The 27,720-nt window shown below is 41.7% G+C and overlaps 3 protein-coding genes across 3 annotated transcripts in view; 2 read left to right on the plus strand and 1 right to left on the minus strand.

Annotated features, from left to right (window-relative positions):
* kcnb2b (potassium voltage-gated channel subfamily B member 2b) overlaps nt 1-4,856 on the plus strand; it is a gene marked incomplete at both ends in the record, with an annotated part of 122,945 nt that extends 118,089 nt beyond the window's left edge. Inside the window, one exon of the mRNA XM_080417118.1 lies at nt 2,862-4,856. Coding sequence (XP_080273244.1) covers nt 2,862-4,856 — 1,995 coding nt within the window. The remainder of the gene's footprint in view (nt 1-2,861) is intronic.
* The window catches only part of sbspon (somatomedin B and thrombospondin type 1 domain containing), a 297,594-nt gene extending 270,126 nt beyond the window's left edge, over nt 1-27,468 (minus strand). Inside the window, exons 1-5 of the mRNA XM_080417133.1 lie at nt 26,742-27,468; nt 24,088-24,282; nt 23,550-23,628; nt 22,439-22,615; nt 19,958-20,976 (exon numbers count right to left, since the gene is read on the minus strand). Of these exons, the coding sequence (XP_080273259.1) occupies nt 20,859-20,976; nt 22,439-22,615; nt 23,550-23,628; nt 24,088-24,282; nt 26,742-26,967 (795 nt within the window). The 5' untranslated portion in view covers nt 26,968-27,468 and the 3' untranslated portion in view covers nt 19,958-20,858. The remainder of the gene's footprint in view (nt 1-19,957; nt 20,977-22,438; nt 22,616-23,549; nt 23,629-24,087; nt 24,283-26,741) is intronic.
* Nucleotides 11,773-20,598, plus strand: terf1 (telomeric repeat binding factor (NIMA-interacting) 1). The gene is made up of 10 exons (XM_080417129.1): nt 11,773-12,092; nt 13,271-13,369; nt 14,522-14,649; nt 15,396-15,482; nt 15,595-15,744; nt 16,671-16,774; nt 17,054-17,083; nt 17,222-17,322; nt 18,977-19,083; nt 19,203-20,598. The coding sequence occupies exons 1-10, from the start codon at nt 11,882-11,884 to the stop codon at nt 19,353-19,355; spliced, it is 1,170 nt and encodes a 389-aa protein (XP_080273255.1). The 5' UTR covers nt 11,773-11,881; the 3' UTR covers nt 19,356-20,598.
* Nucleotides 27,469-27,720: the final 252 nt, after the last annotated feature.

The raw sequence follows: 27,720 nt of genomic DNA on the forward strand, positions 1-27,720 counted from the left end.
AATGGCCTAATGTTGGCACTGTAACTCCTGTGCTGTATATCAGTTCACCACTGTCACCATTATACTGTAGTTGTGATACGTGGACTCTGCCATCCACTTCAGTTTGAAAGATTTTTTAAATATATCTGTATAGTTATAGTGCTTGGTGTGGACAGCCCATTAGGCAACTATTTTCACTTGTTTTCGGTTTTTATTCAATTTGTAGCTTTTTACTTTAATAGAGAGCCCACTGGAGAAAGTATGGAGATAGCAGGGAGCAAAGGCCCTCTGGGCGAGTGCCCACAATCCTTGAGCTCCATTTCCGACTGTGACATTTCTCAAATGATCATAACTCACAAAGGAGCTATAGACAATGCCTCCGGAAAATGTATGGTATGGTCAGTGTCTAAACGTATTTAAGTCATTGTTCTGCCCAAGCCCCGATGGTGGTTAATCAGTATTTGGGCTGGCTTAGATTTGCTGCCTCGAAGGAGACGTTTCATATCTGGTGATTCGATTTTCACGGAAAAATGTTAAATAGCTCACACAACGAGAGAATGCCGGGTGCTGCCAGTGCCTCCATCATGTTCTGAGGACTGCAGCCATTCGGAAACAACAGCGTTTTGGGCCGATAAGTTATTCTGCGCTAGCGGGAGTGTAGGACTTTTCACCTGTGTGGGCTGAGACAGAGAAACGGGAACAGAGAAGGAAAGCTGCAGAAAAGAAGGAGTTCAGCTTTCTAAGGAGGTGTTTAACTGTGCTGGTGCAAGGCGGAAGGCGGTGGTGGAGGAGGAGAGTATAGGAGAGGGTTGAGGAGGAGGAGGTGGAGGTCAAATAAGGCAAACCAATAATATTAGAGTATACGCTTGACAATGCAACACACACACACACACGCACACACACGCACGTGCGTGCGTGCGTGCACACACACACATCAGGCTAACCTTACTCCTCAGTAGGTGGGAAAAGTACTCACATTTCTTACTTAAGTAAAAGTAGCAATATTGCAATGTGGAACTACTCTGTTACAAGTGAAAGTCCGGTAATCCAAATTTACTTGCGTAAAAGTACAAAAGTATGGCATCAAAATGTACTTAAAGTACCAAAAGTAAAAGTACTCATATGCAGTATGTCATAATGACACAAGTTTTCAAATGTATAAAATCTTTTGTAAATAGCAGATCTACAAGCCCACAATGCGTCGCACCGCGATGCATTGTGAGCTTGTATAGCTTGTGAGCTTGTAGCTTGTAGATCGGCTATTTTCAAATGGCCGAAATGTATATAGGGCTGAAGTGGTAAATGTATGTTTTGTAATAATACTCAAAATCTACAAAGTAACTAGTAACTAAAGTTTTCAAATAGTTGTAGTGGAGTAAAAGTACAATATCTGCCTCTGAGATGTAGTGGAGTAGAGGTAAAAGTACCTCAAAATTGTGCTTAAGTACAGTACTTGGATACATTTACTTAGTTACTTTACACCACTGCTCCTCACTCATTCATTTGTATGAAACTCTCAGAGGTGGGTATAGCTTGAAAATAGCCACTGTGGCTACTATTTTAGTTTGAAATCCCGCTGACGATGGCATCAGCATACTGTACCCTGTGTACACTTTCAGGCTATCCACGGCCCACCTCTGGGACACGGAGCGGGTAGACAGAAATGGCACCGTCCTATAGTAAGCATTAGTGAGGAGGACCCCTATATGGTGACAGGTTGAAAAAAGAGGGTGAGGTGTTCCTTTAAGGCCTGTGGGTGTCTCTCTTGGTCGGGCTCGTCTCTGTGCTCTCCCTGACCTCCGGTTGAAGCAGAATGACATGTCATAATGATCTGAGAGGTCATTATGACATCATTAACATGATGGATGTTTCTAGCCATACCTCCACACAACACACGGCGGGAACATTGTCACACAATGTTCCTCCTTCATCTCTGAGTGTATCAGAGTCCTTAACAAGCAATTATTTTCTTCTTTTTTTCACGGTTGTCTTTTGTTCATTTTTAAACATAATGGTAGACACAGCATATGACCCAATAACCATTTTAAGTCTTTATTTAACCAGCCTCCACAGAAGACTTACTATATACTGTATCACCCAGTTATTCACTATCTTTATGTCATTGTTCTGATATTCCTTTATGCCTTTCTCATATTAATGCCAACATTTGACTCTGACGATATCTGTATGTCTTGCCATACTAGTGAAAGCTTTTGAAATTGGTCAAATTTGTGTGGAGGCACTTTTAGACAGCCGGTGGAGCTAGAATCATTTTCTAACAGCTCCTTGCCTGTTGTGCATATTGCCTTCATCTACTGTCTCCCAAGATAGATTTCTGTCCTGCTGTATCTCCGTCCCCTTACTTTGTTAACTGGGATGTTTCATCACCTTTCTCACCCTTTTATGTTATTTTACATCATTATTGCATCGCCCCATCTGTCATGAATTGGCATTAATTTTCATTCATGAGCCAGACCTTTGAAATAAAGAGTTTAATTCTAACTCTCCATTTCATTTGTATTGTTTTATATGCCATCGCTTCTGGAGACTTATTAATGTATATTTCTCTGTGTGCCAGTCAAACCAAACGCCTCAGAGTTTTCACAAAGCATCTCAACTGTATGCCACCAATCACTGAGCCGTAATATATTAGCTGAAGAGCGCAAGCTAAACACATTTGGCAACAGGCCTTTGGTATTTTCTACTCTGAATATTCTCTCCCTTTTTAAGTGCATTAATTGTGACAGCGAAAGTAATTTTCTGGAAGTGTGTTGTTAGTGACCTTTTACAGCATACTTATGATAGCAATAAGCAATTCAAATTCTCATCTACCTTATACTAACATTTAATTCTTCATCTTTTTTTTTTCTTCCTCTCTTCAGTTCCTGGCCATCATATCAATCCTGTTCATCATCCTCTCCACCATCGCGCTGTCTCTCAACACCTTACCGGAGCTCCAGGTCACCGACGAGTTCGGCCACGCCAACGACAACCCGCAGCTGGCCCACGTCGAGGCCGTGTGCATCGCCTGGTTCACCATGGAGTACCTCCTCCGGTTCCTCTCCTCCCCCAACAAGTGGAAGTTCTTCAAAGGCCCGCTCAACGTCATCGACCTGCTGGCCATCCTCCCGTACTACGTCACCATCTTCCTGACGGAGTCCAACCGGAGCGTGCTGCAGTTCCAGAACGTGCGCCGCGTGGTGCAGATCTTCAGGATCATGAGAATATTGAGGATCCTGAAGCTGGCCAGACACTCCACAGGCCTCCAGTCTCTGGGCTTCACGTTGAGGCGGAGCTACAATGAGTTGGGGCTGCTCATCTTGTTCCTGGCCATGGGCATTATGATATTCTCCAGCTTGGTCTTCTTCGCCGAGAAGGACGAGGACGCCACTAAGTTCACCAGCATCCCCGCTTCCTTCTGGTGGGCCACCATCACCATGACCACTGTGGGCTACGGCGACATCTACCCACAGACCCTGCTGGGGAAGATCGTGGGCGGTCTCTGCTGCATCGCCGGGGTGCTGGTGATCGCCCTGCCCATCCCCATCATCGTCAACAACTTCTCAGAGTTCTACAAGGAGCAGAAGAGGCAGGAGAAGGCCATCAAGAGGAGGGAGGCGCTGGAGCGGGCCAAGAGGAACGGCAGTATAGTCTCCATGAACCTGAAGGACGCGTTCGCGCGCAGCATGGAGCTGATGGATGTGGTGGTGGACGGAGCCGACGACGAGAAGACGTCCCTGGACAACCACTTGTCGCCCAGCCGCTGGGGCGGCAAGGGCTCGCGCGCCATGTCCGAAACCAGCCTCGTGTCCCCGGACAGGATAAACCCAGAGGCCGGGCTGCTGAGCTCCCCTCACCGGGTAACCGTCGCCACCACTGACACCCCCCGGGGAACGCACCGGAGCCCGCGGCACTTCCGGGGCAGCCCCCAGCACCTCAGTGTCCAGAAGCTGGAGGAGATCTACAACCACATGACCAAGTCGCAGTCGTTCACAAATCTCAATACTACGAGCTCCATGAGCAACCTGAGCACGTCCATGACGGCGCTCTCCTCTGCACCAAACAAGAGCCCCGAGTCTATGCCAACAGAGGAGATGGAGCTGGAAATGAAGGAAGTCCCGCCTCCCTCCTACGCCGAGGTCGGAGGGGAGGGACCTAACTTGAAGACGGAGGACGAGGACGGAACGGAGCCGTGTAAGGACAGACGCCAAAGGGCCCCTCCTCCGCTGGATCTGAGCCAGCTGAGGGCCGATGATGACCAAGGCACCCAGGGTTCTGCACTCGAAGACGCCCTCAACTCGGGTGGCGAATTGCAGTTCCCGGAGGTGGTAGACGAAGGGGAGAGTTTCGACAGGTTTGCGGAAAATATCCGGAGCTCCCTAAGAGGCAACAACCCTCTTAAAGTTAAGGGCTTAAAAGTCAACTTTGCACAAACCTCTGCGGAAGGCCCGCTTACACCCCCCAGCACCACTTCACCCGGGGACATGAGCTCCAGCCTCCAGGAAGACGACTCCCCAGAGGGGGAGACCTCACCGCTCCTCCCTGTCTCGGAGGAGCAGGTCCCATCCCCGGAGGGAGAGACCTGCCCCATGTCGCCGAAGAGGCTGGTCGTCGACACGCCACCAGGCGACGAGGATCAGTCCGTGGAGAACCTCGAGGAGATGCGTCTGACGGAAGTGGCAGGCGGGGCCGTAGCGCCCCAATCGCCAAAGATGGCGGCACAAAATTGCACCCAGGGCATGGTGGGTGAGAGCGGAGAGGTCATGGCTGACAGCAACCAAAATGGACACAAAGTGGAGAATCACATGTTTACACCCGAAATCCACCTGATACCAGGGGAAAGCAGCGTCTCCCCAAGCTGCGAAAACAGCATGTGACTGCGAGGGGTGCTGTGAGCGAACCGTCCCAGTGCAGACTTCAGCCTGGTGTTTACGAGCGGAGGAAGAGGGATACGGGGTGTAATGGAAGATATTTTTGCATGGCATGACAAGTCCCTTTTACTTGTGTTGTTGTGTATTGCTGACAAAGAAACTGCACAGGTCAATGCAGGTACCGTATCAGAAGGAATCTGGGACTAGATAAAGCTGTGGACTCAAAGAACTCACGCAGAATTTATCAGACATTTTGAACTGACATTGTACATATTTACTTTCTTTTCTTTTTCTAGCAACAGAATGAAATGCACAGAGGGACTTATGTAAAAAAGCATGCATTTAAAAAACAAACAAAAAATGAGATATTTTACGGTGCTTAGTTTGCAGAAAGCACTCCACTGTAAATACTAGGACAACAAAGGCAATGAAAATGCACAGGATGGCAAGGAAAAGAAAAACACTTTTGCTGAAGGTACTAATGTTTCTAATGTGAAATGGGGGTAGCAATGTTGCATTGAGAGACCTCAGTCCGAGTGTTGTATCGTAGCGACCTATAAAAACATATCATTACCTTTTGTGGAAATGCAACGTGTTCTCATGACAAACCTGCAAATTATTTTCTTTCTTTTTTTTGAGTGAAGAAATTCACTTGTAATGTTGGAATTATTGTTTTTGGTTACCATAATGACTGGTTTGGTCTTCAATTGAGCCTCCAATATACAACCTTTGAAATAATGACTGAAATATTATACATGGGTAGAAAGACAAAAACACCTTTATTCCTCTAATACGTATACAGCCGTAGTTGCCAAATAGGTATCCAGTAAGAACAGGAACTATCAGATGCTTTAGATCTCTTTATTAGATGTTTTTTAGATGTCAGAACCGGGTTTAAAATATCATGTTTTGTTCCTGGTTCTACATCTTGAATCCATCCAGATCACAAAATATATAATTTACTCTAACATCAGATATGTGCATCTAAATGTAGCTTAATGAATAAATGATGAACTAAGTAGGACTAGATTGGATGTAGAAGCTTTCTACAGTAGGGAAGTGATATTCCATAAAGTATAATAAGAATATTTATTAAACACTACAGTAGATATGGCCATTAGCAGACATCCAGTATAAGCTTTACATTGTAAATCTCTTTTTCGGCAATTCAAAAATCACAGTCTACAGAGAAAAAGATTACCTTCATACTATCAGTGGACCAAATCAAGTACATCTTCATGCTTTCATCTGTATCAGCTGCTCAAGAACAATTATGGTAACATGACTGTAGTTAAGTTTTCTTCTACTCTTGGATGTTTTACCTGTACTGTTATCATCATATCGTCAGCACTCTTATATCATTGTATTGTACACATTTGTTCCATACTACTGCAAGTTCATCCAATCCTGCTGATTATTTAAAACATCCTTTTTTGTATATCTGTAGTGTCTTAGATAGTAAATTATTGTGTTTTGTTGTGAACAAAACTGTTTTTTGTCTAACTTAAACCCAAAGTTTTGTTTCTCCTCTTCCTTGACGCTTGTTTTTCACCGAACTATCTAATGTTGTATTGTTGCCTTTTATTCCAATTTATTGCTGGAATATTTATTTATTGTTTTCGCATGGCACTTGGCTGAGTGTAAAATTAAGTAGTGAGTTTGAGAAAACCACATAATCCAGAAGTGGGTGAATTCTATTTGTTTATTTTCTCTTGTTGGTTCTCACAGAGAGGTGGAAAGTGCAATACCACATACTGCAATCTATGCAGGCCAAGAATTGTGGCACTTTATTTTCTGTCTACGGGGTTTGTAAGTGTATAGGCAGAAACTACTTGTATTTTTCAAATAATATATCTTTAATATGAGGCAAACTAACAGTGTTACCGCTACCACAATATTTCAAACAATGCAAATGGAGAATTTTACTTTTACTTTTGAATACTGTGTTGGCTGGCGTGTTCTGTCAGTCACCAGCCATAACGCCAGATGTCAATGGACCTCAAATTTGATTTTCGTTTAGGATAGGGATCCAAATTGACCACCAGGGCCTTTTATATAGATTACAAAAATATGCTAAGATTATCTGATATCAATGGCCACACACAAAGTATGTTATGTTTTTTGTGAATTAATGTTGAGAATGATTATATTTTTTCTAAACCAAAATGGAGCACGACCACAATTTCCTGCCATACGGTGGTTGAAATGATGCGTGCCTTTTCATAACATCGCTGTTTATGAGAAGGTAGCACGTCATTTGGCTTTGTTCATATAGCACTGTACAGAAAATTCTAATTTTATAGGAGAAATCAGGTCTTTATGTAATAGATACAAGTAATGTTATTGAGTTCTCAGGTTTTCTATAACTCTCTGATGTTCCAATTGGATAGATTATCTGTTTTTCTTTTACAGCTGTGTCAACTACTGTACTACTTCTGAACTTTTTGAAAGATGTTGTCAAAACTCACATTGATGTCTTGGAGCCCAGAGTATGGAGTCTTGGTATTTCTTGCCTCCTTCTGGGTGTTTTATGTCCCACACATCCGACTCCATCAATCTCCAGTGAGGCAGGAAGGAGCACAGATATAGAGTTAAACAGTGACTGTGTTGAGAGAGAGGGAGTGCAGTCATCACTGAGTGATGGGTCTACTTTAATTGATTAGCAGTGAGAGTTCCCTACTGTCACTGAATCGATGGTTCAGATTTGATCCGATGTTGACACCACCGAGTGCTCTGAGCCTTTGAGCTGTCAGTGGCTACACATCCCCATGGACATGCCCTTAGGAACAATGGCCCTGAGGTGGATTTTATGGGTTAAGGATTAGTAAAGGATGCTGGTTAAAGCGAGGGGAGAAGTGCAGACAAGGGTACCGTCACATCAGTGATCCATTGTGGTCTATGCTTTCTTTACTCTCTGCACATATACCCAGACCAATATCATTTGACTAATATAAATAATAATAATATAATGAAAGAATCTTGGGACAGGTCATGGAATTATCTTTTACCTAAAGTAATCCCACGTGGGCAACTCAGTTGGAGATTCTTTGGGGTTCCCCCAAAGTGTAAGTTTGCATTTTTCAAGAACAAATGTAAAATGTGGGTGTGTGACAGTGGTTATTTTTGTTTACATTTTTCATTTGTCCATCTTTTTTGTAAAGGAGGTTGTGATAACTTTCCTTTTTTAAAGGGATATTTCACTTTCAAACATGTTTGGGGTCGCTTCAGTATTTAGATATTTGATATTCATTTTATCAGACACGCCCCCTTCCTATACAAACCCATTGTAACTTCAAACTCCATTTTAACCATGTTCGATTCATCGAAAACACCCGTCCTTGGTTCTGGTGACTCATACTGCCCTCCTAATACGTGAGGGGGCCATGTTTTTTCTATTTATTTTTTCTATTTATTAAAAATTGTTATTATATTTAATTGTTTTCGTTTTCCCAAAGAAATATAAAAATAAATGAAAAGTAATTGAAAAAACACGGCACCCTCACGCATTAGAAGGACAATATCAGTCACAAGAACTAAGGGCCAGTGTTTTTGATGAATCTATCATGATTAAAATGGAGTTTGAATTTACAATAGGTTTGTATAGGAAGGCAACAACTATCTAAATACTGAATCAAGCAACTTAAAACCTGTCCGGGGTGCTCACAAAAGCCTGAGTAGATGTTAAAAATGACCCCAAACATGTTTGAAAGTGAAATATCCCCCTTTATTGTTACTTCAGATTCAGATTAAGAATTTCCCTTTCCCCCTTGTTTGTAGTAATCATGTCCCCATTTTAGTTGAGAACAACCCTTCATTTTGACAGGACACATTTTAATGCGTTTTTAATGTCTGAACAGACTAGAGCAGTGGTTCTCAAACATTTTCATGTTCTAGGACACCCAAATTGATGTATTAGGCCAGAGACTCCCATCTGAAAATATTTTGTGCCAGGGACCCCCATAAGAGAAGATTTGTGTAGGACGACCCATTTTCAACCGATCTTCATATAATTGGTCCTCACTAATGCTCATGATAAAATGATAACATTTTAGTTTTCCCCGTCTGTGTCTCAGAGGACGGCTGTGGACAGTTCAGAAACCCGCCTACCAGTGGCATCACTGATGGGGCATCCAAGCTAATATAAATAGGCTTTCAATTCCTGGAATAATAGAACTATAATAGAAGCCATTGGTCTCGTGTTAATAAAAAATAAAAAGTGAAATCTTGTTTGAAAAAAGAAACCTGCCTGATTATGTTGGAGGGTCATGAGCATTAGTGAGGACCAATTATATGAAGAAAATGGGTGAAGTCGTCCCTTAAGAATGATTCCAAAAATGTTCACAATTCATGATTTTTCAAATGTTTTTGAAAACAGCCGATCTTCAAGCTCACAACTCGTCACAATGCTTGTAGATTGGCAATTCAAAAAGGTTTAAAATAGGCCTCATGTGGTTAACCTCATTTTGCTGGGGACCCCCTGGAACCACCTCACGGACCCCACTTTGAGAACCACTGGACTAGAGATACAAGGGATCTGCATTGACCTCGACTGCCCTTGTTCAAGTGGTTTGTGTGTGGGTGCTGAAATGAAATCTGTGAGCAGCTAGCAGCAAAGTGACTGTAATGCTGTGTCTTACTGTCTCACAATGGCATTATCATTTGTGGCATTGTACAGAGCAGAAAGTCTGTGTCTTTAATTTCTATGAGAGGATGGTTATTGTCTGTGTCACCCATGCGTGCTTACCAAACCTTGCTCCTCCCTCCCCTTGTATGCATAAGCTATGGCTACAGGTTTTTGTTTGTTCCCCTTGTTTTTAGTTGTTCATGTTTGTGTATTCTGCCTGTTATTTTTATTTTTTAACTTTGATTTCCGTTTTGAAGGACATTATCGGTAGACACATTTTGAGCTACAGACTGTTTCTGTACAAAGCGGCATCTTTGTATGCATGTAGTAGTCTGAACAATTATGTGACCACAGAACACTTTGTTATGGTAACATGTATGTCAACATTTCTGTAGAGCATTGTTCCCCATTACGTCTATTAGCATATGCAGGATAACAAATAAATGTGTATATAAATTGTGTTTGTGGTGTCTGCTCTACTATGAAATGAATTGCTGTTGGCTCACTGATAGCCTGCAGTTTTGGGGTTTCATTGTATTTCCCCTGGGTGCATTTGCTAATCATTTGAATTTGTTACATTACACGACTCCGACACCTGGGTTCATAAAGTATATCAACTCAATGTACAGTTAAAAATTACTTTGCAGTTTGTACTCGAGGCTTTGCTAAAGAATTCCCTACTGCCAAAGGTTATTTCAGACTACAGACTATTAACCAATCTGTGCTTGGTAAGAGATGGCAATTCATCATCAACAGAAAATGTTCCCTCCAAGATACGGTTCTTTTTATTGCTTATCGTTGCTGTTGGGCAGAAACCTCTTATCTCCATATTTTAAAGAGTCGAAACGCGATCGTCATCTCTGTTACCTTGCTCAAGAATAAATAGCGACGTGTTATGAGCTTGTAGATCTGCTATTTTTTTTATTTTAATCCTGAAAAGTAACAGTTTTTGGACATCTGAGGTCTCCACCCGACAGCAATGTTCTTATAGTTCACAGTAGTGAATGTGAGCAACTTTTACCTGAAGCCAGAAATAAAGCAAAGACTCCATGTGATGCCATTAAGTTGTAAACAGTGGAGAACAAAGTATTCAACCTCAGTACTTAAGTCAAAGTATACCCCATGTCAAATATCACTCAACTACAAGTGAAAGTTGTTTTTGTTTTTTGTATAATAAAAACAGTAGGCCCACATAAGGTAACAATTCTAAAAAGGCACAGAAATAAGTGCAGGCGAGAAAGGAAACCCATATAGGGCTTATACAAGGCTCTCGCCTAAAATAAAAATAAGTTGTAAGTTGAACAAAGTATTCAAACATAAGACAGGTCAAACAACAAATACTGTGTGTGTGTGTGTGTGTGTGTGTGTGTGTGTGTGTGTGTGTGTGTGTGTGTGTGTGTGTGTGTGTGTGTGTGTGTGTGTGTGTGCGTGCGTGCGCGCGTTGCATGGGACTGTTCCTGGAGGGTTGGACAAAATAAAACACACAAAATCTGCATTTCTGAACTTTTTGGAGCCTTGGCCGCTTGGTCAACCTTTTACACTGCTGATCTCGCATTGCGATTTTGAAAAATCATGGAAATGTGTGCAAACTTGAAATATATATTTTTAACTACTCTACCATTATTTTATACGTTGGCTATTGTTGAATAGCCAAAGCACTCGGTGCCACGCTATGAGCTTGTAGATCTGCTATTTTTGAAAAATCATGAACATTTGTACAAATCTTTGAATATATATATTTTTAAAGCGAACATTTGTAACTCAAATCTTTGCTTCTGTTCTGGGGGTCCCTGGAACTAAATATTTTGGGATGGGGGTCCGTGGCCAAATACATAATTTTAGGGGAATGTCAAGGACATAAAACACTGTACAAACAATTAACTTCAATCATTCAATTAATCAATCAATCAGTCAGTCAGTCAGTCAGTCAGATAAGGAGGTTATCCTCCTTAACACATGAGGGCGCTGTGAGTTCATTCAAGAGACTGGATCACAGGCGTGTACCAGTCTTGCCCTGTCTGCTTATTATAAGCGACTTTGGGCTTGTTTTTCACTAAAGTTGCTTGTAAATATTGGTTAATTATTTATATAAATATTTTCTGAAATCTCTATGGGGACTATTAATGGGTTTTCTATCTATAGCTACTAGCACCACAAAAACGTCCGCCACGGCACTGCTTTGCCCTGTAGCCGATGTTTTCCTAGACCTGGTTGCTTATTTCTCTCGCAGTATTTGGCAACGCTAGTCATCAACACGGAAGTGCCGTGGTCTTTCCGCTATAGGTCTTTGTTTATTGTTGTTTGTTTGGGTCGTCTGACCGGCGCGAGACGTCTTCTCTCTGGTCTGCCGGCTAAATTAAATTTTAAACGTTTAAAGTTCTACGTTTTATGTTACATATTGATAACCATGGATGCTGCAGCGGATGAAGACGATACAACCTCGTCATTAACAACCAGTAGTAGTAGTGGTGCTGCTGCTGCAGATGAGACGGTCAGCTCGTCTCGTGTCGCGGCGGTCGCCAACGGCTGGATGTTTGACTTCATGTTCCTCAGTGTGTGTCGCTGCTTCAAGGAGAGAAACCTGGACGACTTCAAGTCATCTCTAAACACACTGGAGGGTAAGGAGGAAGATAGCCTTAGATCAAGATTTTTTTATATCTACGAGAGTCTTAGTGACCACCCCCCCTGTTTGCCTTGGAATTTCATCAGTAAAGCCCGTATTTCTCCGAACATGTACAAATACAAAATATAAGGTGCTTGCCCCAAATGTTAACTAGGTGTCCGTTGTGTTTGTGCAATGTATTAGTCCATATTTATCAATAAAGAAGTGTATTAATCCCGTCTGTGGCCGAACGCCATTTATTCCCCCTCGTTTACTTCCTGTTTACATTGAGTGTAATTCCGGCCTTCACCGGATGCGCCCCGTCATTCGTTGGGAACTTCTGACAGAATTGGCCACAGACGACCACAATCCACAAACACTTCTTTATTGAAAGATAAGACTAATACATTGCAGAAATACTCCGGACACCTAGTTAACATTTGGGGCAAGCGGGTAAGCACCTTATATTTTGCATTTGTACATGTCAAAATTCTTTATTTATTTTTTAACACTTTGGAAAAATTGTCAATATAACATCGAGGTGCCCTCTCTTCCTGTATCCGGAGGGAGGGAGACCACTGTACAATTGTTTAGGCAAATAAACAATTGGCTTAAAACAGTCAAAACAGTTTAAAAATAAGTAATTTGTGTTAAAAGGGAATAAAGAAATGTGTAAGCAACAGAACTGTGTTACAGGTTGCAACTTCGGAAAACTAGCTTACAAAAAACAAGAATTGTGCAAATGCTGTCACAGTCAGAAATATATATATATATATATATATATATATATATATATATATATATGTGTGTGTATGTATGTATGTATGTATGTATGTATGTATGTGTGTGTATATATATATATATATATATATATATATATATATATATATATATATATATATATATATATATATATATATATATATATATATATATATATATGTGTGTGTAGATATGTAGCAGCGTAGGAAAGGTTTGCTTGGGATAAATACACTTTTGAAATGAATGGCAGCAATATTTAAATGTTAAATGTTCCACTCAGTCATTCATTCGCCGGCCCATTTACCACTATTTAAGCCCTATTTTATACTTTGTCCCTTCATAAATGGTGCTGTGAGACGAGAATAGCCAATCTATAAGCATGGCGAGTCTTGGCGATGCTTGTGAACATCTTTCCCATATTTCTCTTTTCAGCCATCGTTGACAATCGCTCTTCTCCTCTAAGAGCTGGCCAGGCCCAGAAAAAGTGCATAGCTGCTTTTTTGACAAGGATCATGCATGGAAAAGATTTGGGTAAGTGTCAGTCCCCGAACACATCTTTTTTTGTTGATTTATAATGCGTTTTATTGCTGATTTGTTTATGTGTGCCTCTGAGTATGTCTCGTTTATGTCTATGGTTTATTACCTCATGTTGTTTGAATAGTTAATTCATAATATGTTTTTTTTTGCAAGTTTGGGTCCCAAGATTCCCTTCCTAGAAACGCAGTGGGCTCAAAAGTACAATATTTCTATTTGAATTGTAGTGGCGCTCCACTATGTCCTTGCACAGAAAACAAAAACTCCAGAAATGTACTTAAGCACAGTACTCAAGTAAATGTACTTTGTTACTGTCCACCACTGCTCCTGTCGAGTCATGATGTGGTCCATCATCAGAAACATTGGAATTAAATTGACTTGGTCTACATTTAGCCCTCTAATGCCTTTAAAATGGATCCATTGGCAGCGATCAAAATAATGCTGAGGCAGCCAGGATGCCAAATCATCAGAGTGGTCATTACTGTAGTTCCTACCTGCCGTGTCTCACTCTAATACAGATAGACTGCACATAACCTCCCACCCCTAGTGAAACCATTCCTCTAAAATCTTGGCTTTAAAATATTCCTGTCAACTGGCCTCAATATTTTACTCAGACACGGATATTGCAGAGAGTCTGTGTTTTGAGATCTCCCTTTCATTGCTTTTACTTACATTAGATTAGATTAGATGTTTTTTATTATTAAGGAAAAAAAATGTTGGCCAGGTCAATCCAGAGAAGATGATATGTAAATACCCTACTTGACATTTATATCAATAGTAAAACAAAAAGTGACCCTAAAGCATTGCGATGAGATGAGATAAGATATACTTTATTAATCCCCGAAGGGAGATTGAGGCGTTGCAGCAGCGTAATATGAGGAAATTAATATATACCAGACAATACAAAAACACATCAGACACACATCACACATGAACAAAGCCGACACAAAGTACCAGGGAGATAGTTCTCTTGCATTATGCAGTCTGATGGCAGTTGGCACAAAGGAAAGTCTGTACCGCTCCGTTGCATTACACATTTGAAGAATATCTTGAGTTGATTATTGTACTGGCCAACATTGTTGCATGCATGCACACAAATACACAAGTGCAAACATAATGTGATGTTTTTACTATGTGACGTTTCCCTAGACGTCAAGTTTGAGGAGGATGACCACGTGCTGCCTCTGATGTCTGCCGTTGATATATGGGAAGGTCTAAGAGCCACTGTAACAGAGGACAGCTTGTCCGAAAATATCGCCAATCTCTTGTTGGTCCAGGTAAACTCATACCACCTCACTGTCTAGAGGCAGTTAGCCCCTGCCATTAAACCCTGGCCTATTCACTTATTTGGCCAGGATCTATGCTAGATCCTCTAGTATTTCTCTTGCATCAAATCTCTTCACCGAAAATGCACCAGAATAGGGACGCTAGGATTAAAGTTGTTAAATGCCTTTTAAATAGAGGGATATAGGTATCTTTAAATTGTTCAGATGCACATAGTGACTGAATTGCAACTGTACAGTACATTTTACCATCACAATGCTTTGTATGGCTCCGTCAAGGAAAACCTAGCCTCGATCTCCAGGCTTTTATTGTTTAGTTTTGCTAAAAAAATAAAAGCCTGGACCAGCGCGTCAGTGTACCCGATATAGGAAGTGTTTCATTTCCCCAACCAACCAGAGTGCAGTGGGCGTCGCTCGTAATGTTGTGTTGACGGGGCGGGGGCTGACGGGACAGATCGGTGAACCAATGGGATCACACGCATTCTCTCGCCGGAGATGTTAAACCCGCCCCTCTAGGTACGAAAACAGGAGGGCTAGTGCAGCCTACGGAAAACCAATCTGGGAGCATCCTGATGATAAAACAAAAAAGTAATTTAGAAAAACATCGTCCTCTTATAAACATAAATAGGTATCATCTATCCACTTTAACGGGCCACTGCATTTTAGATTACATTTTATACTGAGATTTAGCTTTTGTGGGTGCAGCATTCTGCAACTAATGCTTTCTCCCCCTCTCGTAGTCGGTGGCTGTGTGCCTGGAGAAAGGCCAAACATCCCAGGCCCGCTCTGTCCTTAAGTGGCTTACAGAGAGACATGACATTGCACGGGTAAACATCCCAATTACTGTCCATCTTCAGTTCAGTAGAGCAGAACCACTCCTCATGCAGCACGAGGAGAGACATGCGCACACTGGGTAATGAGAAACACTTTGTTTCACAGAACTTTTCAGCCAAGCTGTCGGTGATCATGTGCAGGGCGGATATCTACCACCCGTTCCTCCTGAACTTCAGCTTCGACCGCCTGCTGGAGGCGGTCCAGGGGTACTTGGATGCCTACCTGGAGAGGAACCCCTCAGACTTCCTGCTCAAGGTATACGATCATGACATTTTACTTTCCAATGAATCGTCATACCAATAATTGCGCTTAACGATTTAATTTTGTCATTGAACGTTTGAACGTATAAATAAAAAATACATTTCTTTTAGGCTTTGTAAACCCAAATTGCACAGGGCAGATGTGAAAAGTAATTTAAATATACAAAGAAATGACTGGCATCCATTCTATAATTCAATATCTGTATCTGTCGACCCGCGGGTCTGAGAAAGAGGCAGAAATTCTGTGTGTTCACAAAATACGTGTCACTGAGACAGCATGTAATATATTACTGTGACGTGATGGAAAATATTAATTGGCACAAGGAGCCGGGTTCTGTAATGTTTATGTTGTCCAATCCAAACCTAGACTACGCTATTGCTTTTGTTGTGTAAATTAGCAATTTGCACTGTCTGACTATGGTTTCCTTTGCTCCTACTAGCAAGGAAGTTTTCTGGCCTAATAAAGTTTTCTGGCCTAATAAGTCTTAATCCCCAGAGCCATAGTGCATAATAGGTCTAAGGTTTTAATTGTTAGCCGTAGCCATGTCCGCTTACCTTTGCATATTGGCGGATTGGCTGTGTTGAGTTGCTGATCTGGCAATAGAAGTCAAAGGTAATTGAAAGTTAGTCGTCAAAATAGTTGGAAGGGCAAACCGCACCGTTCAGCAGAACTCTCCCCAGGGCCCCACAGAAACTTGATTATTCATGAAAGTTTGAGCTATGATTTGCAAAGGAACCATTTACCAAGGTTGAATTTAGATTAGCTCTCTTTAATGACGGTTTATGAATTTAATTAAAATATCCCAACAAAAAACTCCCCTTAAAGCTGAAAGGAAGATGTGAAAAAGTAGAACGGAGTAGTTTGTGTTTTGTTGTAAAAACTAAAGTGCATGCGTGTTTGTGTTCCTTCATGTCTGCCAGGCAGCCACCAAAGTGGTCCAGTCCAAGGTGCTTAAGGAGGACTCGGTGGCATTAGATGACAGTCTGTCAGAATCCGCCATAAAATCTGAGGATGACTTTGAAAGGTAGGAAATGGCCCTTAATAAGGCCTTTCACACATGACTTTCTAAGCCCTGGGCAAATGTGAACCCCTAGGCTACAGAAAGCCCAGGGCTAGCTTAACTTTGCGTTCGCGTTTCACACGCATGTTTAAAATCACTCGGTGGCACAATATTATCATACAGTGTGGTGTTTTGGCACTACAGTGGGCCCACTTACTTATACATGCTGAAAAGGTATTAGCGCTTCATAATAGACTGATCTCTTGTCACAGGCAAGATAATGTATATTATTTTTTCTCCCAGCACGAATGTGGGCCAAACTACCCTTCTCAGGTCAGTAGACTTCAACATTTTATTTTAGCACATTTTAATTTTCGTCATTGTTTTCAGTGAACAACACTGTCATATGACAAAGTATAAATTAGGCTTAACAGTGACAAAAAAAAACTCTTTGTGATGACGACTCTTCAGGCGGAAAAAACTGCTACTACCGAAAGGTTGTGAGATGTTGATGTGCAAGCCTGATTCCCGCAAGAATCCTGTTGTCCGTTTGAACAGCATTCCAAAGAATAGTAAGTTATGTACTTGTAGAATTTTTCAAATGTTGCTGTTTTGGGGGTGGAATAATGTGTAAATATTAATGAAATGTCATTACGGTGACCAGGGCTCCTATGGAAAGTATTGAAATGTATTAGAGTAATTTCCAGGTATGAAAAATTCCGGGGGGAAAAAACATTTATTGGCTGTATCAGTTAGTTCACTTGCTCTTTGGGCAGAGATGTTTGACTGTGACTTTATTTATAATTATTTGTTAATCAGTGTTTACAAGTATGTCTTAAGTTTTACTCCATAAACAACCGATGAAGTAAATTCAATTAAGCAATATTAGTACACATGAGAGTGTGTGCTTTACTGTGATTATTGGCACGACAGTAATCTGAGTTCCCAGAAGTTTTCGCCCGCTCTCATACAAACGGGAGGGGCGAAGGAACTTCTGGGCCAAAGCCCTGCTATCTGTGGGCCGGATGTGCGTTGCGCTCAGAATCTGAGCGGACACGCCTCTTACCGGTCTACTCGTCTAAAAAGTCCGACGAGAGGCAAACAGCAGTACACAACAATGGCGGCCGCAATTTCTCAAGGGGAAATTGCTTCCCGTCGCTCCTATTTACATGTAAGACCCACTGCATGTGGATCCCGCCCCCTTTTCTTTATTGGCTGTTGATTTGAATCAGAAATCAGTGGCCGCGCCCCTGCTGTCCAGGCTTTGAGCCGAAGCCTCCCAGACTAGCACGACAGTGATGCGGCCAGGAACAAGGCACAGCCTACCAATAATCACGCTAAAGCCACCCTCGAGTGTAATATTGCGATTATACAACCGTTACCATCAGAATGAATGAATGAAAATCTAAATGTATTCATATTGTTGGGCATTTCGCTCTCAAAATAACAACCTTTTTGCGAGTGTTATCTCTGTTATCCTGAAAATAAATGGGTTCTGAGAGACCCTGTTTACTCAGCCAGTCCTCCAGAGTCCTTGAGATGACCGTGCGCTAGACAGCTTTTCCCAAACTGAACACATAGAGGCACAAAACTTAACTGTTCTCTCTTTGTTATAAAAATATAAATATGAAAATAAATAAGACCACTGTAATAAAATAATTAAGATTTAGCTACTACGTCTACAAACGTCCCATGCAAACTGCTAGCCTATCTGCTTAGCTGCAGCAGCACTGCACGGCTCTGCTGAGAGACTCCGTCTGATCAGCACAGCTGATATTTATATTTTGATTAGTTTCATTTGAGAACGGCCGGGTGTTCTATCATGCTCCTTTGATCAAATGCTCATTTGAAGCGCGGCTTCGCACCGCATTTCCAGCTTGCAGATCTGCTACTTTTGATACTTTTGTGTGATGCTGTAGTTGGTATGATCGAGTATAACGTTAAAATAAGGGGATAAGAGGTTTCTGCCCGACAGCAACGATATTACATTGTGGCCTAGTGGTGTTTTGAGCTTGTGCTCTTCATCAGAACTGGTCTGATGAAGAGCACAAGCTCGAAACCTCATTAGGCGCTTTGTGGGTGCAATAAAGTTAGTTTGAAATGGAGCCCAACTGTGTTGCGAGCCAATGCCCAGAATTGGGCAGGTGCCCAATTCTGGGCATTGGATGTGTGTGTTCTTCCTTCATTATCTGACTTTATAACCTAACCTTTTTTCTCTCTTGTCAGCTACAAGTCGTCTTACATGTCAAGGAGTGTGTCCACGAGTGAAAAGTGAAGAGTCTCCTGACAAATCGCAGAGTAATTCAGAACTCGGAAAGAAGAAGAGACGTAAGGTAGGTGGAGCTACACAGAGCAGGACTGTATCTGGTTAAATTAATCTGAATTTAGTGCAGTTTTTAGAATAACTAAACAAATCTAAATATTGCATGGGCAAACCTGTTTTTCTGTTCAGAAATGGACGCCTAACCTGGATGAACATCTCAAAGTTGGCGTGGTGCGTCATGGCGTAGGGAAGTGGTCGCTCATATTACAAGATTATGACTTTAGTGGCCGTACGTCCGTTATGCTCAAAGACCGCTGGAGAGTGCTTCAAAAGACACGATGAAGTCGGCTGAAGAGGGGCAGGCTGAAGGGACGTCAGCCACGTTGGATTTCATACATTTAGTATGACCTTGTATTATAAACTCCATTCAGGACTTTACGTACGTTGATGCAAGCTGAAATTGTATTTTTATTCTTTTGTGTAATATGTATATTTATACAAGCAGACATTAAAAGAACAGATTAGCTCTGTGATGATGACTTCTGAATTTGATTAAATACAGCCCTTAAAGCTGAAAGCAAGTTGTGAAAAAAGAGGACAAAAAATTGTTTTGTTTGTCAGACAAAGTTTGGCCTTGCAAGTGTATATATGTTTTAGTAACTGTACATAGCTACTTTTCTTTTGAATTATTATTTTACCCCGTTTCTCCCCAATTTAGTCGTTAAGCCAATTAATTCCTCCCCAGACACATTTGTTGTGTGTTGTCACTGCTGGTGTACCCTACTGGCTCGCCTGCCAGTGAGGGTACACACTGGCAGGGTAGCTGCTTTTCTTAATGGATCATTTCGTAACCTATGGCCTACACCAGCGGTTCCCCAAACGTTTTAGCTCGAGACCCAAAAGAGAGTGACCGGGACCCAAACTTGTGAAAATAGCAGATCTACATGTGACTACATCTAATTTGCTTTTGTTATGGAATCTTAGATTTTTCTCTTGAAACATTTTTGAAATGTCTTTTTGATTTCTGAAACAGTTGGATTAATGTTTTTAACTTTTTGGAAATCTTTTGAAATGTTAATGTAAAAAAAAGTGTTGTAAACGCCAAACGGGGAAAAAAGATACATACTTGTGACCCATAAAAATCGCAACCCAAACATGGGTCCTGACCCAGTGCTTGGGAAACACTGGCCTACACTATACTATGTATGTTTGTACTTCAATATCTTGCTGGTGCTTCTGAACTATTGCATTGATCAAACCAAGAAACAAATGGCCACTAGAGGGCTCCAGCAACAAATAATTCAACAGTATGTATGACCTCATTGCCTTGTAGAACACGTGTATTATAAAGGGCTTGTTTATTTTTGATATCATTGAGGCCATACCTCGCATAAACTGCATATGTTTAATGTTTTAATTTAATACAATTGTAATACTTTAATTTGTTAGAATAACATAATTATACAAAAAAGTTTGTTAAAAAAAAGTTTTGATACCTTTAGTGTTATATGCTTGATACTCATGTACCAGGCATTGTTATGTACAAAATGCAATCAGATTCAGTTGAATAAAGGGGAAAAGTACACTTGTGACTTGTGAGTGAATGCTTTTAGTGAGTGATTTGACTTGCTTGAACATTAGTTTAGTTGTACAGTAGCTGTGCAAAGAAGGATAATGTTTTTTTTAGTGTCAGTACAGTCGTTAGTCGTTAGAGTCTTAGCATTGACAGTAGAGTCTCCAAGCATCTTAATCCTCAGTTCCATTGACCTCGAAATGCTTATGGTTTCAAGGTCATTCTTGTGTAAACCTTTGTCCAACGAACCGTTTCACCCTGTTCTCCGTGGTTCAGATGAAGATGAAACTGTGTTGTGGTGGACATTCGCACAGCTGGGTCCTCTGGACTTTCTTCCATGTTCCAGTGCATCGGGGATTCCCCACTGCCTGCCAGTGAAGCACAGCTTCCCTGAAACAGACCATATTCAAACAGTCGAGGTCAGGGGTGATTTCTACTTTGTTCCGTGCCGGAGTTACACACCGAAAATAACCGATCTACTCTCCCTCCCTCTCATTCAAGTTAGTCCTCTGGGATTTTGTTGTACAGTATTTGAATGTATTCACGAGGTGTTTTTCTAGGAATGTCATTTGCTTAGCATGCATTATTTCTTTTTTCGGCATTACCCCGTTTCACATTCAAATATGCCTATATTCACACCTGGCTGCTGACCAGCACAGCCGCAGCCCTCTGCTGCTTGCCACTGAGTCACTCAATTAAAGCAATTATGGATTAATTACCTTGCTTAAGGGTACCTCAATGATAATTGCCGCACAAGAGGGATTTGAGCCAACTACCTGCACAACCAAGAGAGGAGGAAGGTTTGGCATGTTGCCCAGCATATGTTTAAAAGAAATCTGTTACAAATGGCCAAAGGTCATTGTAACAGGAAAGTGATGGGGGCCACATGGTACCGCAGGACAAAGGCTGGTCTGTAGGGACCACTCCTCTGTGTATATACTATATGTGTGAGAGGCATATAAATCAAGAATTTCACCTTGTTAAAAAAAAGAGAAGAAAACTGAATTTGCCCTTGTGTTCTCTTCTTGTTCCTGCAAACTGTGGACAGTACACAATAAAAACCAGAGTGGGCCTGTAATGGTCTATTTTAACGCACCAGAGATTTCATTAACGTGATTTTACAAGTTAAATGGGGGACACATTCATGTAAAACTAAGCCTTCCTTTTCAAAAATGTTTATAGATTGGATATGAACGCATTTACTGAAAGAATGTCTTTGTTTTCTAACATCTCTCATCCTGAATGCATCGAGTGCCTCGAGTGTGAACTGATGGCAATGTTCACACTCTACCATGTAGATAACATTCAAATGTAAAAGTGCTCCTAAAAGAGAAGCAGTGGTGGAAAGTAACTAAGTACATTTACTGTACTTAAGTACAATTTTGAGATATCTTTACTTTACTGGAGCATTTCCAATTTTCAGTCCTTTACTTCTACTCCAGTACATCTCAGAGGCAAATATTATACTTTTACTCCACTGCAATTATTTGAAAGCTTTAGTTACTAGTTACTTTGTAGATTATTACAAAACATACATTACCCACTTCAGCCCCATATACATTTCGGCCATTTGAAAATAGCCGATCTACAAGTTCACAATGTGTCGCGATGCGACTCATTGTGAGCTTGTTGATCTGCTATTTTCAAAACAAATAGCATACATTTTAAAACTTGTGAAACTTTCTACTTTTGGTACCAATACTTTTGTACTTTTACTTACTAGGGAATTTTGAATTCCGGACTTTTACTACATTGCAGTATTGATACTTTTACTTCAGTGTGAGTACTTTGTGAGTACTTTTTCCACCACTGAAGAGAAGTAGTGTTTCAACGTGGTTTTGTAACTTCATACTTGTGTGATTCTTGACCATCTCCTTGGCAGCTGCCACTATTGTTCCTCATAGCAGGTGGTTGGCAGGCTACGCACACTTTGAAGCCCTCTGTTATGTAGCGCATCCAGTGTGCGTGGGGGCGGCTCTCCACCGTACAGTGGGCTGTCCGGGACTCCAGTGTGAACTCCACGCAGAACCTGAGAGAGAGAGAGAGGCGGGACGGGAATGGCCAGGTCAGAGGTCACATTGCATTCATTCTTATGGGGGTCTAGAACAGTGGTTCCCAAACTTTTAGCTCCAAGACCCAAAAGAGAAATTATATATGTTTGCCCGGGACTCAAACTAGTGAAAATAGCAGATCTGCAAAGTTCTTTTGACATTTGTTTTCTAATTTAGGGAATGTCTTTGATTGTTTTTATTTTATTCATGAAATGGAATGTGGAACCATAGAAAATATTTTAAAATAATAATTAATGATGCAATTTAGGAAGCCAAAAATAAAGGAATATTCACTCGCTACTCACGGAAATGGATCCACAACCCACAAATGGGTCCCGGTCCACTGTTTGGGAAACGTGGTCTAGAATTGATTGATTGATTGATTGATTGAATACTTAATTAGCAGTTTCTTATCTTTGTTCAATTTATCTAAATCCAATTTGATTTTGAGAACAACCATTTTTGTGTTGAATTCTTAGGGGTAATGAGGTCAGGGGAGCTCCCTCTGGTGTTATGCTTCTCACATCAAACACCCCATTTGATTTCTACCATGCCTGTTCACATATGACGGACATTGCCCAACCATGGACTGATTCAGATGGCTTCATGGCCTCAGAACCAGTGGTAGTAAATTGCTAAATTACTTCTTCACCCGGATAATCAGGCTCATGAATGATCAGGCCAAGAAAAAGCAAACGGCTTGTGAAATCCCCCACCCCCCTGCATGTATGGTTAGATTATTATTATTACTACATGTCCTATGTCCAGGTTGTTCAGAATTTGCATCAAAGAACACATCTGATGTTATCATTTAAAATGCACTATTCTATAAACAAATGTCTATATAACCAATAACTAATGTAATAATCCTGCAGAGATTTTTTTTTTCATGACTTGTTAAATGAAACTGACCCTGTGTTCAGAGGGGTTCCATAGCTGTCATGCATTGGCCTTCCCTTCCCAAACTCCATGCTGGTGATGAAAGCTGGACCTGACAACACAAAAACCACACAGCATCTTCAACTACAGCAGTAAGTGAAATCTTGTCTTTCATAAAGGTGTGTGTGTGTGTGTGTGTGTGTGTGTGGTAGTAGAATTTGAGAAATAGGTTGTGAGGACCATTTTCCTGGTCCTCACAAGGAAAACGGTTGTTCATGACAAAGAAAACTAATAAATATAATTAAGAGTTAGGAAAAGATTAGGTGTTGTTTACTGAAAATAGCCGATCTACACACTCACGACGTGTTGACTTTAGGTTCAGGGTTAAAAATGCCTTTCATAAAATCACTGTCCTAAAATGTTGACGCCACTCATTGTGAGCTTGTAGATCGGCTATTTTTTGCAAAGAAATTTGATGTAGAGGGAAAAAAGTTGTCTAAGTACAGTTGCAACTCGTTTCACAAAAAATAGATGGTTTAGGTAAAAGGTGTGTGTATGTGTGTGTGTGTACCAGTGTTTAGTCCACAGTGCACCCCCTGGTGGTCTCTGTACTCCCTGCATCCTGCCTGTTGCCTCAGGCTGGGGCAGGGCTTGGCCCCGTTCCTGGGCTGCTGCTCCACGTGACGGACGCGGACTCGCAGCGAGGCCTGGCAGGGCTTGGCACAGCCGCTCCAGTAGGTCCACTCACTCACTGCACAGTCCTGGGCTGGAGGGTGACACACACATCAGGGGTGAAACGTTATAGCGTTGCCTCTGTCTGTGGTAAACAAAATCGAGAAAAGGAGGGCTACAGCATTCAAGACTTGTGAAGAATGTGTTGCTCTTTGGCTTAATAGGGGAACAAACATCCAGGCAAAAATGACGTTAAGAATGCTTAATTAATGTCAGGCTTAGTTCATAATTGAACAAGTAAAGAAAATTGCCTGGTAATGTTTGTACTTGTTCAATTATGAACTAAGCCTGACATTAAAGCATTCTTAACCTCAAGAAGTGTGCCTTGGATTATTTTATGTTTTTGTCTGGTTGTGTCTGTGGTGTTGCTGTCAGGAACTCAAACCCAGGTATAACGCAATCATGGGAAACGGAGTGAACTTAAAGTAGACTTTACTTGGATTGGATTTACTTGGTAACTTAAGTATTGTACACCTTTCACAACACATCACGTACAACTGATAAACTGGCACTGAAAGAAAGTCAGCGTATCGACTGGTGGATTATCTTAAAAGGAGAAATCCAAGAATGATTGACCCAACTCAATGTTCTTCTGAGAAGAACAGTGGCAGTGGCCTCAGGAGGTAGAGCGGCCGCTTTGGGAATCGGAAGGTTCCCAGTTCGATCCCCGGTTCCCCTGTGTTACTGTTGAAGTGTCCTTGAGCAAGACACTTAACGCCCCTCTGCTCCCGAATAGCAGGTTGGTGCCTTGCATGGTTTTCTTCGAATAGCAGGTTGGTGCCTTGCATGCCGTGTGTGGATGGGTCAGGCTGAATACAATGCGCTTTGGCGTTATATTAATGCACCATTTAACACTGGTTCAGATCAAAGTGCTTGCAGAATTTGTTTAATCTTTTAACTTATGCTGCGAGGAAAAATATTTTGTTGTCTTGGATTAATGAGAAACCACCAACAAAGAAAGATTGGCACAAAATAATCATGCAGTGCATACCGTTGGAATTTTTAACCTGCCTGTTACGCTCCACAACCGATGCCTTTTATAAAATATGGGACATTTTATTGGCCCTCAATTAGCTGACACTTTAACAATAGGGTAAGATAAGATCATTAATCCTTGTTTATTTGTATTTATTTCATGTTTTCTATTGTTGTTGTTGTTGTGGATATTAATACTGTTATTGTTTTAGTCTTGGTGTAGTTATTCACCCATCTACAGACTGTCAAGCACCAAACAATGTGGGTATATAATTCTGCATTTTATGGTCCGATGTAGGTATGAGGAGTCTATATTTGTATCTGTGCCCTTTGTTTTGCAACGTGTCTGAGCTGAGCTGTTTGTTTTGTCTTTGTCATAAAGAATGTAAAAATCTATAAAGAATATTATTGAAAGTGCTTGCAGAAGTGACAATTCTGCCTCAACCCTAAAAGAAATGAATAAAAATAAAAAAAAACAGCTGATGTGCTTAAGCTTTGTAACTCACTGTCAGTCAATGAAAATGACTTTGACTAGAACTTGTGTTTTCTGTTCAGTCTGTGTTTTGAAAGCAGGCCAAGTTTCCTCCAACCCCTCAGTCATCTCTAATCCTTTGATTTGCCTTACAGTGTTCAGTTTGCGCTTTGATGTATCAATCATATAGAATTAGTTACTATTGACCTGTCCTATAACATGTATTAGGCACGCTCCGTTCGTTTGACTTGTACTGTAATTGCTCCAACTGATTGATGGAAGGAATCTCATTCTTCAAATATTTGACCTAAATCCATTATGAGGTCCAGTCCACTGAACTGAGGTTAGACACAGCCTGCCTGGCTTCAGGTATTAGGCACTTTGATCATTCTTATTACCTTTTTTGGGATGCAGTAGTCCTGGATAGGCAACATTAGTTGCTGACATACTCTAGTATCCAGTGCAGTGCACAAGAGAGGGTCGGGAATATAGGGGGCGACCCAAGACCTGGAACGCATATGTGTCATTTCTTTGGCTATTCAAAAATAGCAGATATACAAGCTCATAGTGCGGCACTCGTTGCCGTGCTATGAGCTTGTAGATCTGCTATTTTTGAAAAATTGTGCAAATCTTTGAATATATATATTTTAAGCGAACATGTGTAACTTAAATCTTTGCTTCTGGGGGGTCCCTAGAACAAAATATTTCGAGATATATTTTTAATCGGCCTCAGGTCTTAATGGGTTAAGTGTCTGGCAAGACCTTTCCCAGACCCTGCCTATACTGTAAGTGCAGATAAACATGCCTACATGTGTAGTGGATGAGTTGGAACACTGACTCGCCCCAATCAGCCTTGCTTGCGAAAATGTGGTGGTGATGCAGCTGGGTTGGGTGCAGAAGATGAAATATCACGTATCTACAGTAGTTCATCACCATACTAAAGGTTATCACATAATGTCAGGCAGCACGTGGCCTGGAGAGCATGTAACGCATGTCTCTGTATACTGTGCCGAACCTGAGCCACTGCAGCCTCTCTTTGCTCTTACCTGGGCACTCTGTGAAATAATCAAAGCAGCAGTCCTTAGTCTTGACACAGCCATCGTCACAGTAACACGTCCCCCACACGCGATCCATCCTCCAGTCGGTGGAGGCACAGCTCGGGTCTCTCCCGTGGCAACACTTCCTCGAACACCCGCCAGCCGCCAAGTGGTTCACTTCCAAGGAAGAAATCAACACCAACAGGGAACAGATGAACTCCACAGCAGACCCCATTATCAGAGACTGAAACAAAGGGTAGGGGGGGGGGGGGGGGGGGGGGTCAGGAGTCAACCCCTGGAGATACACCGACCAAGCGTCTCTTAACGAGCCTGATGTGTGATGTGACCCAGGGTCCTCCCGCTGTGACTTGGCTTGGTCCTCTTCCCGGTGTATTCGTTTCCCCCTCTCAGGTCCTAGGCTGCCTGTTCCATGCACATCATGACCGTGAGATGGACAGGGTGGAATACCAGTACAGTCCAGCCTATAGTCTAGAAGACCAAGGTCCCGCCGCCACAGGAGCCCTTGTGACCTGGAATTCCTCTGAACCCGGCCTCACACAACCCCTCTGTTTCTCTCTCTCTCTCTCTCTCTCTCTCTCTCTCTCTCTCTCTCTTTCTCTCTCTCTCTCTAGCAACGTTTTACTGAGCAGAACGCCCTTCAAGAGAAACCCCTTCAATGCTACATTCCGGCTCTGATCAGGTGCCCATGTTTGTGGCGTCTCAGTAGAGACTACTGTCTCTCTCTCTCTCTCTCTCTCTCTCTCTCTGTCTGTCTTTCTGTTCCCCACTGAGTCCCTCCCTCCGGTCGATCACACACAGGAGGAGGCAAATTAACACGAGAGAGAGAGAGAGGGAGGGAGGAGGAGGGTTGAACTCCTGTGTTTGGTGTGTGTTTCTGCTTTTCTGTCTGGAGTTTTCTGTATCTCTCTCTCTCTCTTGCACTCAGTCTCTTTGTCTCTCTCTCTCCCGTGTCCCTTGTGTGCCCCTC

Source organism: Gymnoscopelus braueri, assembly GCF_963280865.1.
Source record: "Gymnoscopelus braueri genome assembly, chromosome: 21".
Taxonomy (NCBI): Eukaryota; Metazoa; Chordata; class Actinopteri; order Myctophiformes; family Myctophidae; genus Gymnoscopelus; species Gymnoscopelus braueri.